The sequence below is a fragment of the Marmota marmota genome, unplaced genomic scaffold (assembly GCF_001458135.2).
Source record: "Marmota marmota marmota unplaced genomic scaffold, marMar, whole genome shotgun sequence".
Taxonomy (NCBI): domain Eukaryota; kingdom Metazoa; phylum Chordata; class Mammalia; order Rodentia; family Sciuridae; genus Marmota; species Marmota marmota.
The window spans coordinates 5,411,695-5,426,818 of NW_026000082.1; the positions used below are offsets into that span (position 1 = coordinate 5,411,695).

The 15,124-nt window shown below is 37.5% G+C and overlaps 1 protein-coding gene across 3 annotated transcripts in view; it reads right to left on the reverse strand.

Moving 5' to 3' along the window:
* Nfia (nuclear factor I A) overlaps positions 1–15,124 on the reverse strand; it is a 363,160-nt gene that overhangs the window by 75,572 nt on the left and 272,464 nt on the right. For all 3 annotated transcript variants that reach the window (XM_048815270.1, XM_048815269.1, XM_048815271.1), the window contains exon 7: positions 3,288–3,416. In XM_048815270.1, the coding sequence (XP_048671227.1) occupies positions 3,288–3,416 (129 nt within the window). The remainder of the gene's footprint in view (positions 1–3,287; positions 3,417–15,124) is intronic.

Sequence of the window (15,124 nt, forward strand, 5' to 3'; positions counted from 1 at the left end):
TGAATCTGCTGGTGCCCTCATCTCAGACTTCTTGGCCTCCAGCACTGTGAGAAATAAATTTCTGTGGTTGATAAGCCTCTCGGTCTATGGAATTCTATGACAGCAGCCCACACAGCCTAAGATGGCCCTTATGCTGTACTGCCTCCCTTCAGGATCCTATTTTTCTGCCTTTGCAATCTCAAGAGAGAGGATTCCTTTGTAAATAGCTGCCACCATATTTCCAAATATAGCTTATATATACAGTGAAAAATAGGGCCATCACGTGTGTGTGTATGTGTGTATGTGTTGACCTTGCTTTGCTCTCTGGAAACACTGCCTCCATTCTTAGCATACGAAGCATCTGCAGTTATTGCTTGCTGACTGTTGCTTTCCTGGTCAAGGCATTCCAGAGAAAGATGTTAGGAAAGGCAGCAGAAGTCTTGCAACCTGGTGCTGACCACGGGTGAATTTACTATGCGGCCCTGGGCAAAAGTGCAATAAACAGACCAGGAGCCCACTCTTGTGTCCTGAACCTGATAAAGGACACATTCTTTGTGTGTGTTCTTTTTCTTTCTTCTTTTTTTTTGGAGGGGCACACTTTTCTTCAAGACCTTTTTTCAAGTTTGACTTTCTGGTTTGTCATTTCTGGTTGTGGTAACTCCACAGAAGAGGCATCAGAGGCTTTATTCTCCATTATAAACACATGCCACATCTATTCCACAACGACCCCCTCAGGAAGACTCTCCCTTCTCAAATTTGGCTTCATCTTTCTAAAACAGTAAATCCTAGTCCCAGATGGGATGTAGGTGCACACATGAGCCTTCTGACTGGCACAGAGGAAGATGAAAGGGAATATAGTACCTGTAGAAGGTACTTCTTAAACAAGGAGAGGCTGAATTTTAATCTTGTAAAACAATACCCTAGCCAAAATTAAAAAAAGGAAGTCTCCTGTCATCCTGTCTCAGCTGTGATTCTTACCACAAAGTGCAGCTGAAGAGGGTCACCACAACCACTCCAGTGCTCTTCACAGACCACTAAGGAGGGGACAGTGAGAATGGGTACCTGAGCAGACATTCCAGAAAGGAGAGCCAAGGGTGCTGGGAACCATCTTGAATTCTGGTGAAAACAAAGAATCTTTGGTATTCCACAGTTCTTCAACTGGGCATCTTTCTCTTTTCCTCACACACAATTTTATGAACAGAAATAGAAGATCTAAAGCTTGGTGTGCTATGGGCTAACATGGTCCAATCTGGTTCAACCCAGCATGGGCCACTTGTTAGCAAATATGCTTAGACATCTAACATGAAGAAGTTCCCAACGAGACACCTTTGGATAAGTACTAGAGAGTTTCAATAATTTCTTCAAGAATAGTTTTAAGCTAAGACACACATGGTAGGCCCTTTTAACATTTACTAAAGATTAATATATGTATATTGCTTTATGCTTTTTGAAGAATCTCCAAAAATAATGTTTTACTGTAGTTTCTATGTAAGAATATGAGGCTGGGAGAAAAGGCTCATTCTACAGTGTTCTGTCCCCATTTTATTGAAGAATAAAAATAAGTGAATCACCCAGAGGTAAATAGAAAGGCAAAGATGCAACTTGCCCTGCTCTTCTGATTGCTCTTCCCAGTCTTCATTATCTATGCCTGGAATATCCTTCACCCACATAAACATCTTTTAAGATTTGACTGCAAATCTCTACTTTTAAATCTCATAATTGATACGAAGTTCAAAGAAATATCCTATTCCACATCATCTTCAAAATGCTTGTTTTCTTACATGCTTCTCTCCTGCCCAAAATTGCATGCCCTGTGAGGACAGGAACCACTGATCTCCAGTGTTTATACAGTGACAACTACTCAGCAAGTCCTTGTTTCCTCACTGAATGAACAACCCTCCACAGTTCTCTCCGGTGAATTCTTGTAGAAAATTTTTACTTTAACATCAATTTAGCATTTGAATATGTTAACATGACCATTGAAAGTGAGAAATAACACACCTTATCTCCCTGGAACCGTAAATATCCTTACTAGAAAGAGTTTAGTATCTCTGATTCCCCACTATGGTTTAGATGCTCAATGAATGTTAATGATGAGAATAAAATTGCAATGCTACATCACTTAAAGAGGCTTATTCTAGCACTGTGTAATCCAATTTAGATGTGTGTTTTCCAGATATATACACTCACACATATATTGTAAGCATCTCTGATTATACTACAGACACACAGGGTAAAATTATAAAGGACCTTGAGAAAGTCGTCAGTGATCACAAGGTGTTTAAAGATGAAACAAGTAAGTTTTCATAATTGTTGATGAAGAGGTTGCTTCACATCACAGTCACAGTGCTCACTTTCCTCCATTCAGTCTTTCTATGTGCATCCCACAGCTCTCTCTACTGCTGTATTCATCCCTAAGATGCACAGAGTATTCATAAAGGGATTCAGATTTGTGGGACTAACACTAAGATTAATGCAAGAAATATCAGTTTCCCCAGGTGTATGTCAAAGTAGACAAGAGACCATAACTTTCTAGGATGCTTTATGATACCAGCTGGTAGATCACAGACCTACCTAAACGAAAATCGGATGGAAGAACGCAAACGTGGTTACAATTATTCATACTCCTACTGTGGGAGTTCATAAACAAACTAATAAATATTTTCATCTTGCAATAAGATCAAGTTAAGTGATTTGCTGACATTCTCTTGAGGTTTAAGGCTTGTCTTTAATGTGAAATACAAATCGTATTTCTTGTGGACACATTTTAATAATAAACTTAAAAGCACACAAGACAAAAATAATGAAAATGTTGCAATGAAAACCAGACAAACTATCTACCACTTCAAAAGGAGTGAATGAAGACCTCTCGTCAACACCCCAATGCAAACAACCTCAACACAAGATGCCACATATTGAAATCAGGTTTCATGGAAAGAGAATCAGCAGGGATGGAGGCGGGGAAGCTATTACTTGAAAACAGGTAAATGGCCCCATGGAAATATACTCATCTAACATGCACAACACACACACATGGCCTCTCAAACAACTTGGGGGACAGATTTAATTTTAGTTTGATTTAAGCTACTTTCCACCTCTTTGCAAAATCCCACTAGCAAGAAAACAGGTTTGGATCCTTTTCTCCTTAAGAAAGGAATGGGGATTTTAGACCAACTTTCTTTGGTCCCTCAAATTCCAGGCTTCCCCCCAGATAAGAAAACGGACCACAGAAGCATTCTGAGGGAGCCCTCATTGCGTCCCACTTGGCTATTCCGGTGCCCCCCAAGGGTCCCTGTGGAGCGGCTCACCTCTGGGTCCTGTGATAACCGGTCGGTGATGCTGTGTGAATGCCGTTCCCAGGGAGGAGGTCTGCGAAGGGGAGGGGCTGCTGAAACCAGACTTCTCCGACTTCTTCAGTGTGGTTGGAGATGGCATTCCTGGCAAGAAGTAATAATTGGTAAGTTTGGTTCAATTCATGGAACGACAGCCCGACAGCCCGTGCAACCTAAGACACAACACAGGATTAAATTGGCAAACAACAAAGAAAGGTTCTACTTGTGAGTGGAAAATTTATTTTGAATGCTTTGAATTTGTCACAGGAACACACCGGTGACAGAATCATCCTCTGATAAGTGAGTTTATAAATGATTTCAGTTTATTCTACTAACTCACAGACCATTTGCTGATTACTGATCCTCTTTATAAAGATTTGATATAGTCTGGGTCTCTGTAGGTGGTGGAACCTTTAAGAGATGGGGCCTGGTGGGAGTCATTGGGGGTGTGCCCTTGAAGGGGATTATGGGATCCTTGTCCCTTCCTCTTGCTCTCTCTAGCTTTCTGGCTATGAGATGAGCAGTTTGGCTCTTCTGTGTACCCTTTGCCTTTGCTATCTGGTACCCCCATCACAGGCTTAAAAGCAATGGCTCTGCCTGATCATAGACGAGAACATTTAAAACTGTGAGCCAAAACAACCTTTTCTCTTCATAAGTTGATTATCTCAAGCATCTGTTATAGTATCAGAAAGGTGACTAACAAAAGGTTCAATTTTTCCAGTGTTTCCTAAAGGTTGTTTTGTGTGTCTATGACCTCCAGGACCCTTAGGAAGGAGGCTACCTAAACACACAAAGACCTCACATGCAACCATTTTTGCCTTGTCAGTTACCTTACTTCAGCCCCAAAGCACTTTCTCCACATTTTAAATAATTTAGCTCTTTTAACATAAAAATGGCCTCAATAATAGCAACTCTGTTATTCATTCAATGAATTATTAATAATAGAAAAAAGAGAAGATCAAAGTAAAAACCTTAAATGCCCAACAACTGGGGACTGGTTAAATAAATACGGTATAACCAATGCAAAGAATACTGTAAGTGAGTAGTGACACAGAGAAGTATTTATTATATAAGATTAATTGAAAAAAAAAGAGAAAATTACAAAACAAGATGTTGTACTATGACATCGTTTTAGAGGAAGTCTAGTAGACAGGGGCAGGGAAGGACAGGAGGAAAAAGGGTCGATCATGAACTAAAATTGATTTTCATGCATGTCGGAGTTTGTCTGGATGAACCCAACTACTATGTATAACTATAAAGATAATTTTTTTTAAATGTAAAGAAAAAAACTAAATTTCAAAAGTAATTGGGACGGTGTAGAGAGTTACTAATTGTCTAATAAAAATAATTTTTATTTAAAAAAAAAGGCAATGCTATACACAGAGGAAGGAGTAGTAGGAAATATGCATAAACTGTAACAGTAGTTCTTCCTGTGTTAGTTTGGGTGGTTTTCCTTGACTTCTTTTTGTTCACCTGCCTTTTCTATGAGAAGTATAGATTACTTTTTAAAAATTTTTTATTGCCTTTTAAAATAAATGACAGTGGAATGCATTACAATTCATATTACACATATAGAGCACAATTTTTCATATCTATGATTGTATATAAAGTATATTCACACCAATTCGTGTCTTTATACATGTACTTTGGATAATGATGTCCATTACATTCTACCATCATTGCTAATCCTCTTCCCCTCCCTTCCCCTCCCACCCCTCTGCCCTAACTAGAATTCATCTATTCCTCCCATGCTTCCCTAGATTACTTTTACGTTAAGAAAACTCAGTAAAAATCTTGTTTTTTAAAAATTTTTTTTTCTCTATACTATCTAAAGTTTTCATAGAATTTTCAGCTTAAGAAATGTTTTAGAAAGAAAAACAATGAGAAAATAGCCTCTTGTAATTACTGGATTTGTAATGTTCTTAGCAACCACGCTGACACACAACTAGAGGCATCTATCCATTTGGTAGGGTGCCAATTAAAACAATAAAATTTTGGATATAAAATAGAGGAAATGACTTCTAATCTCCACATTGCAGGACAAATTTGGGGTCTCTTAAGTTTCTAGCATAAAAATGGTCAGCATGTGTCAAAAAAAACTGAATTTAATTTTACTTTTACATGTGTTGTTCTCTATTTATGAGCAGAGACTTATCTGGGTGAAATGGAAAAAAAGTAATAAAAAAATAATGACCATTAGTATGTAACTGATATTGAGTAATTTCTAGGACCATGCACTGTGCCAAGCACTTTACAGGCATAGATATGTCCAGAAATTTAGTTCATTTGCTCTATGTCTAAATATGTCCTTGTTATTTCTGATCACATATTTCCTTAATGCAATTCTACAACATGACCTTCTAGTGTGACTACTTTCAAAGATTCTAGAGAGAGGTAGCGTTTGTTTTGCCCCTCTCTATGTTTAAGACATCTATATATCCATGTCAGAAACATACCATGTAGTTAAAAAAGATATTTAAACTACTTAGTACAGATCTTGGCTTTAATGTGGCTTTACCAATTGATGTTTAGACAAAACAAAACTTGGGGTTCTGACCTCAGAAAAAACAAAGTGCAAATTGTAAGCATGTTTGCATAGACATAACACAGAGTGAGTGGTGTGTGATTTCATATTAATTTGACACATCTAGCTCAGATCCTTTCTGAATCTATATCTATGTGATTTGAATTAAAAACAAAGTCACTAAACCAAGTAGTTTTAGGTATATTTGTAGTCTAAGCTGAGGTATCATCATGAAATTAGGTAAGAAATTTCAAATAAAAAATAATTGGAATAAAAGCTACCAAAATGCAGACAAACCTCCCAACTTCTTCAAATCTCTTTTACAAGCCAATTTTCAGCTGCTTGCCAGTCCACTAATTTAAATTCAGTCAAATGCCTAGATTATATGTCATGAAACTGGGATAGAAATAGAATAGAAAATGAAAAATGTCAAAACTTGCAAGTTGGCTATGATTTCAAACAGTGAAATTATCAATGAAATTTCACATATGAACTAACCTTATTGAAGAAAGCAAATGGTTTGACTCAGAAGTAGTTATTTTGTTTGAAATGTTCATGTTTCTCATCCATGCCATTCTAAATTCTGCAGAAATATTGGCATGATTTTAATCCAGTTTACTCTTTCAAAGGAAGAATTATAAGTAAGATTTGGGCAATGACAAGCATCAAGTATGATCAAGTTGGTAAATGAGCTTAAAAAGAGCAAAATTTAAATCTTCCTTGAAAGAGTTAAAGAGGGAAGAAGCACTGTTGGCATGCAAGAGCAACAAGCCAAACTATGTCTAATCTTCTAAATTTATCACAGTCAAGTAATATGAAGCCTGAGGCTGTCATGAATCTCAAAATTACTTTGTGTTTTCAATTTTTAAAGACTTGTATTGAGCACATTTCCTTATTATATACTTTAATATTTTCTCTACATGCATAATGTATGTTTTGGTTAATTTGCTTTGTATACTTAATTGACCAGATGAAATTTCAAAATGCTAGTAAACTGCTCTATGTTAAAAGCTAAAGAACATTAATCTTGTCTTTTATTTTTGAAATCAAATTTGGCTTCTGTACATTACTTTAAAAATAACTTCCTTGTTAAAATTTCTTTTGTCAATTATCTATGAACAACTGTTACACAATTACTGGATGAATTAATGACTGATTGGCTTTCTCTTGATGAATCAAAACTTTAATTTCTATGCATTTTCTAGGAGCAAAAGATCTTTTTAAAAAAGAGAATATAGATAAAGTAATGCTACCCTTTTCTGGACCAGACAAAATGCCACTTTGAAGTTCAGTAAAGAAAAGTAAAGAATTTTATAGAATCAGAAGCAGAAATACAGCATAAATGTTTTGTTTCAATGGAATATTTCCTTCTTTTGATTGCTATAAAAATGCAATGGTGGCAAAAGGAGAGAGGAGATCGTTTTCAATAAGCATTTTGGCTTGTCACTGGTTTTCTAAACATCCAGACTTCCTGAATTTCTCTCCAATTTCTCTTCCTGTATTTCTCTCCTGTTTGCCATTTTTCTAAGCTGCCTGAGTCATTCCAAATTGTGTTCTGTACCTAACTGCAAATATACATAGAAATCTAGTAACTCAGGGGCTCTGATCCCTAAAGGTAGTTAGAAGTATGAAGCCCAACAAGAACACTTTGGAAATACAGGTCACATATTTACAAAGATTTCTGTAAATTAATTATTAATATTTATGGTAGTCAGAATTCCAAGATGACTCTCAAGGTTCCAGGTCCCTGTTGTGCATACCTTGTATAATTCCCTCCCCTTGCATATGGAAAGTACTTGGAAATGTTGTCTTCTGATTAGGTTTTATTATACTGCAAGGATGAAGGGACTTTTGCAGATAAAATTAAAGCCCCTAAGGGGCTGAGGTTGTGGCTCAGTAATAGAGTGCTCGCCTAGCATGTGTGAGGCACTGGGTTCGATCCTCAGCACCACATAAAAATAAAATAAAGGTTAAAAAATGTAAAAAAAAAAATAATAAAAAAATTAAAGCCCCTGATCATTTGACCTTGATTAAGGAAAGGAACATGGTCCTTGGTGGTCCTACCCTAATCAGGGGGACAATGTAAAAGAGGAATTAGAAGTCAGAAAGATGTTCCTTCAGAAATTGAAGAGATAAGCTAAGAGAAACTCCCCAAAATAAGCAATTCTACACTTCAATTTTAAGTTCAATACACAAGCAGACAGGAGAGGACCCTGTATCCTGCAAGGTTGGTTCCTGGTGACTTTGGATATTCCTTTTCTATTGTCAATATGGGATCCCGATAGACCTACCTACATTTATGACTCTTATTAGAACAACTATCACACAGGATCTAAAGACCTCTAGAAGCCTTCATGTTGAGTGGCTCCCAGAGAACTAGAAGGCAACCGAAGAACTCATACCCAATTTCCAAAAACCAGACTGAGAATAATAAAATCTTCAAATTGTGGTTTTACATTTCATCTCAGGGAGATGGGTATGATTATCCTTCCTACCTGTAACTTAATGTTGCAGAAGTTAGATGGAGAGGTTAAGCAACCTGCCCAAGATCATGCAGCTACCAAGTGGTACTTCAGAGCCAGGCTGTGGCAACTCACTGAATTTGCAGCCTGGACAAACTTCTGATGGTAGCCTTACGAGACCCTGAGCAAGGGCCCAGTTAAATCAGACTTAAGGCAATTATTAATATTTTAGGACCATGGTTGACTGTGGGTAACTGAAACTACGAAAAGTGAAAGCACGAATACAGGGGTTCTAACTATAATAAGGGCAGCAAAGGGTCCACTGGCTTTGACAACATGGATGTTTCTGACAATCTTGGAAAACAAACTCTAGGAGAGCGAGGCATGTGGAAGGTAGGATGGAGTGATTTATAAAATCCATCATGGAAAGTGAGGAAGCAGGGAGGATGGTGTAGTCAGCTCTTTGATCAGACTAGTGTGTAGAGAGCAGGAAATAGGGTGGTGGGTGGCTCTAGGGAGGAGGGAGGCCAAGGAGAGCTTTGTGAAGGGGGTGGAGGCCAGTGTGGCTGAATGTGGATGTGCACTGTCCAGCAGGTAGGCAGAAGGCAATGCCTGGGAGGAGAGAGGATGCTGAGCAAGAGAAGCCCCCCCCGCCCTCCCCCCACTGAAAGTGAGAAGCCACAAAGTCAGGACGGAGTCAGGACTTGAACCAGAGCTGTCAAGGCCCCTGCTCCTTTCAGTGTACCACTCTTCCAAGAGGCCTGTTTCTGAAGAAAAAGAAAAAGTAGTACTTATCTGCCTTATTGATATTAACCTATCAGGAGCTGGTTTAAGTCTGAGCTTAATAATGCTACTTACATTATTATTATTTTGTGCAAGTATTCCAGTCTCCATGATGCCAGCTGCCATGGTGAGTGCTCTTCTTGCGAGCAAGCACTCAGACCTCCCTGCCCAGCCCTTCCAGGCCCAAGTGTAGGGAACAGACAGAATCATGTCTGTCAGACGAATGGGCTCAGCATAAATTCCAGTGACATTTCTCAAGCCCAGGATGAAAGGTGAGTATCAGGACCATATTTTGCAAGTCATCCACCACCAACAGATTTATGCTTAAACACATCTCTTCCAGATGCAGAAAATTCCCCCACAGTCAACAACAGGACCTTTCTAGAACCATTTCAGCTACCTTTCCTGATTAGCTTATCTTTGACCCTTGTGCTAAATAAAAGCAGTGATTGGGTAGAGTAATCGCCCAGCCACAGGATCATTGTATTCCTGAGGGTATAAACACATGCGATGAGGTAGAGGGAGGAAGTTGAAGACACAGCACTTTTCTTAGATTTGTGTCCTAATGATAAAATCCATTAACGTTCACTCTAATGTCATTTATTATAATTAACACACTTGACAATAAAAAGGTAAAACATTCAGACTATTTTGACTTTTAGCCTTTGTCAGTGAATAAAAGTGTTCTAAAATCATTTTTATGATGGAGAGAATAAAATGCAAGTTAATAAAGCTTCTGAGGTTCATGCTTCTTGCTCTGCATGCAACCACTTAAAAAGAGTTGCAAGGAGCCCAAAAAGAATTGCCACATCATAAAGAAGTTCAGGTAACCTAAATGGCTTGGTGACACAAGTGATTCCTTCAACTTTTAAAAAAGGAGAGTATGGAGTAAAATGATGGGATTATTTAGGAGGAAAGAAATGCTGACTTCTCTAATGTATTCCAAATGTTCATTTATAAGTGAAAATTTACAACCAGAGAGAATAAAGAATAGAAATGAGGAAAATGTCACATAAAAATCCAGTTTCTAGGCCAACAATCAAGTTTATTGACTCTTTAGAGGACTTCCTCTCTCTTCAAGGTAAACAAATACCCCGGTGAACAAAGAAAATTGTGTACTTCCAAGAGCCTGGCGATTCCCCACCCAGCACATCTGCCCTCCCCTTCCCACCCCCACTGGCCCTACATGGAAGGGAAGGATTGATTTTTGGCTCAAAAGAGCAATCACACATATTCACAGAAGGACTAGGGTAAAGAAAAAATTTTTGAGAAAAATCAACTTTCTTAACACAAAAATAGGTAACAGCATAATGTTTCATTCATTCTGCTTAGATATCCAGCTGAAAAAGTGAACAACTCCACCATACATTTATTTGTTTGGTTTATATCTGTATTGACCAATAGGGGAGCCACTAGCTGTGGGTGGCTACTTAAATTTAAATGAATTAATATTAGAAGATTTCAAAAATTCAGTTGCTCAGCACAGTCATGGTTTAAGTGTTCAATAGCCATATGTGGCTAGTGGCTACATGACTGGACAGTACAGATAAAGAACATTCCCACTACTGCACAAAGTTCTATGAAGAGCTCTTGTCTATGTAACACCCAATAATTTTCAATTTTTGGTCCTACTGGGCAACAGTAGGCAAACCTTACTTTTGTATCTTTGCAATGTTTAGTCCTTTTTTTTTAGGTTCCAAAAGCAAAGCATATGTACTATACAAATATAGAATTGTAAAAAGAGGGAAAAATGGAAGTCTTTTCCTCTCCATTTCCAACAAGAGTAGATAATCCAGTGCCCGAGTTTTGTAGATATTTTCTTGGCATGTAACATTATCCTGGATGATGTGAACTTAAGTGTTTATTTAAATATGTTCCTTTCTGTCTCTTAAAGCATTATCAAATACTTGGATTTTGATAATCCAACTGGTGAAATTTAATTTGAAAGATAAGTAGTCTATGGCGATCTGTGTTTGGGATATGCTGGCCCTGGAACTCGATTAGTCCCAATGTTCCTTGGATACATGCAAAGCACCTAGCACTTTATTTAAAGTTAAAAAAAAAAATGTGAAACTGATTGAAACATTTCATAAGGGAAAAAGAATATCATTTTAGGCCTCTTCAAATTGCTTGAACTGTGAAATCAAGTAATAAACACTAGAAAAGGTTCTGTCAGCTAGAATCTAGGCTTGGTGTAGTCAGCATTTTCTTGCTAAATCTTATTATGGCAAAGCATTTGATTTTTCATCTCTGCACTCTGCTCATCCCCACAAATAAACGATTTTGACCTCCACCTGTTACTTAGTAACATCTGCCTGCCATCCTTCAGTAGCCCTATTCTTTGCCTTCAAAGGCCTTTGAGTGGCTGGGAAAGTGGGAGGATAGAGTTGTGCAATGAACTGAGCTGCTATCACTTTATAACTATTCAGTAGTTCACAGTTCAAGCTAGAAGCTGCACAGCAAAAGAAAATGGCTTTTTAAAAAAGACAGTGCCCGCGGATGCTGGAAGGGGGCAACACATTTCATCATTTGAACACGAAAGTTTTTCTAGGAAGAGGTTTTCTCTTAAACTGTTACTTAATGCAGAAAACTTCTAGACCATTCCTCATAGTAAAATCTCTTAGAGCTATCCCTTCATTTTAGATAGATGAACCCAAAGGTTATTTCCAAGCTTAAAAGTACTTCCAGTTCAAGTAAGTACATTACCCTGATATTTTGCAAAATGATATGAACAACCCGCCTCAAATACAGTTTCATAGATACAAAAGAACTATACTAATATTAAACATTATTAAACTAAACTGAAAGCAATAAAAGGGAAATAATCATGCTGCTATAAATTATACAAATAGATATATGTCATTGTCCAAAACAGTGTCTGACAAAATAGTTTGCTTTTTTTTTTTAACAACAATGACATATCAGAAAAGAATATTCTGTGTAAAGTTGTACTTCTAACGATTAATGCTACATTCAACAGAAGAGATGGTGTGTAATTATGTTAAATACTTATCTGAGAGGGATGAGCAGGATATTTCTGCTCACTGTCATTCTTTGTGACAACATAATGATAGATTCATTTACTTATGAGTGCAATTATTAAAAATCATGCTGTTTTCCTAACTGTCTTCATATCTTGGAAATATTTTATTAAAAATTACTTATCTGACACTAAGGGTAGATGCTTGGCAGAGTCTTCTTTATCAATTAAACAAATGAATTTGTTCCATTCTATCCATGACTCTGTTGTGGGTCTTTTACAAGTTTGGTGAAATTTGGAGATAATGATTCATCCATTTTTCTCCTTGTCTTACTTGTCCAAATTTTAAAGTTTGGTTTTTCCTCAAACTAAAAACTGCTCATGGCCGACATTTTCTCTGGAGTCATGCTTTAACACTTCTTTTTCAAATTCACACCTTTTTTTTCCTTTTGGAACCCAACACAAGGATCCAATTTTAAACAGACAACTCCATACAGGCCAATCAGAATGGCTTGCTAGCTACATACCATCTTTCACAGCTTTTTCTACTCATGTGATGAACTTTATTTAGCACCTGTGAGGAAAAGGTCTTCATAAAAGATAAAAACAAGAAAGCAAACCATGATCGGCTCTGCAACGAGGTGGCTACCTCCAAATCAAAGGACTGTTTCCATGTGTCAAAAGGGAAAAATCAGATTCCTCTTTATTTTTTTTTCCCCTTCACTCACTGGCTCACAAATGGCAATTGCCACCAACACTGTCTTTGAATGTGAAAGACAACCCAACATGGGTATTGGATTGAAGTTATTTACTAGACTACTCCCACAATGGAGAGTTGATTATGTCCCTGGTTTTAGTCAACTCTCAAGTAGTCCAAGTTGCAGATAATGACATTTATGATACATTATGTTTCTCCCAAATGTGTGGCTAGTACAAAAACTTATATGACCCAATATAAGGGCTATGTGTTACAAAGATTTCTTTTCTTTTAATTTAAAGGCCTGTTAAGGCTTCAGCACTGATGGACAAACTCATAAAAATATCAAGCACATCAAAAGGAGAAAAATTACTAGTTAAGTCTTTTGAGGATAAAATTTCTAAAGGGGGAAAAAGCACCCATTGGAAGAAAGAATTCAAAATTAGAAGCAGGTGTCGCCATCATGAAGTGATAAATATCAAAGAATAACTGGCCCTGAAAGGCATTCCTAAGCATCCCTTACTACTTTTAATCCTTACACATGTATTGACATCAGAACATATAGTGCTGCTTATATAAATTCCTAAAGAGTGTCCAAACATGAGAGATCCTGCACAGCCACTCAGATAAACCCTCCCTTCACCTGGGTTCATGCCACGGCTGAAAGGCAGATGGCAAATTCTGCTGGGCATTAAGTGACATATCATCATGGTGCCCCAATACTCACTAATCTGGGAAGCTAATCATTGTGAAGCGATTTCCATATTGGATTAGCTAACACAGCAGAATAAGCCGGACTACAGAGGATGCTTCTGAAGTGGACACTAAATTGCCATCCCTGGAATTTCTCAGGACTTGAGAGCACTTCCAGCCAGTCAAATGGGAATGTCAAGAATATGTGTGTTTCCTCCTGCACAAAGTGGAAGAACTCTAGAGATGGGAATGTTTGTTCAAATAATAATAATGATGCTGGGCCCCCATTAAAAGGTGGAAGCTGGGAGCATTTAATTGCATCCTGAAGGTCCACAGCTGTGTTAACCATCTCCAAAAGGGGCTAGAGGTGCTAGACCACGAGCAGAGTCTCTCACTCCCAACAGACCAGAAAATCAAGAGCCACAGTATTCTGTATTTAAAAATCCAAAGGCTTTAGAGAGGCTTCTAATTGATTAATAAGAAATTTGGGTCAGTAATACTTTTATTTTGAAGAGAAGCCAAAAGACTGTATATTTAGTGGGTTTCATCATTTTAATTTTTCATTAAGTTTAAGAGACATTTCAAAATAAAGTAACTTTTTCATTCTTGAAGTTTTCTCTCATTTGAGAGACATATTTTGTGATTCAGTGCTGGAGGGAACCAGCTCTCTTCTGGCACTTAGTGTGCTGTTCAGGAATCCACCAGGAAATAGTCCCTGATTTACTACATCAGTGTGAGCATTTCTCATAATCTTCTAGGATATAATTCACCCATCCTCTTGAAATGGGCGCCATGTCTTTGATTAACTGATGAGCATATGATGTACCTAAAAATCCATGGTTAGACAGTGTTGAATAAATAGGCCTTGTCATAATCCTCTGCTGAGCAGGAAAGCAATTGGGACTTGCAAGGCCCCACCACAGGCCAGGCAGAACAGCTATGGACTGCAGGCATCTGCCTGGGCCAACGGCTTCTTTCTTCCCTCCTCTCATTCCCCATGTAAAGCCCTTACTCTGGAGCACTAAAGAACTCCCTTACTGAAAACATCAATGGCCAAAAAGAACTTTAGTGCCACATAAACTGATGTGTTACACTTGATTCTTTAACATTTACAGAGTCATCAGCATATAGGAAAAATATGAAAATATATGAGGGAAATAAGCCTGCAAATATTATTATTAGTGATAACTATCAATTTTTACATGAATTAAATGAATACATATCTGTATGCAAACATACTTATGAACCTACCACATGATTGTGTATTTATTATATGTGTATATAAAATATGCATATATACACAGTTTAGAACAATGTATGGTCTGTAGTGTGTGCTCAACCAACATTGGTTATTACTACATTTAAAAAACACATATTTTTAAAATTTAGCAGCATTCTAGTAACAAAATACAGGCATATATATCTTAATATCAAGTTGTGGTGTGACTTGAATCTAGGAAATATCTACATTGCATTCATAGAAGAGAATAGACAAGGTAAGACCACTGCTTAAAGGAACATTTTTATCTCTTTATATCAGAGGTTAAAACTACTATCTGTTTGGGTCCCACAAATATTTTTTAGAGGAAAAGATCACAGTACACTTAGATAAGTTGGATATTTTTTTCCTTCCTTCCTTCCTTCCTTCCTCCCTCCCTCCCTCCCTCCCTCCCT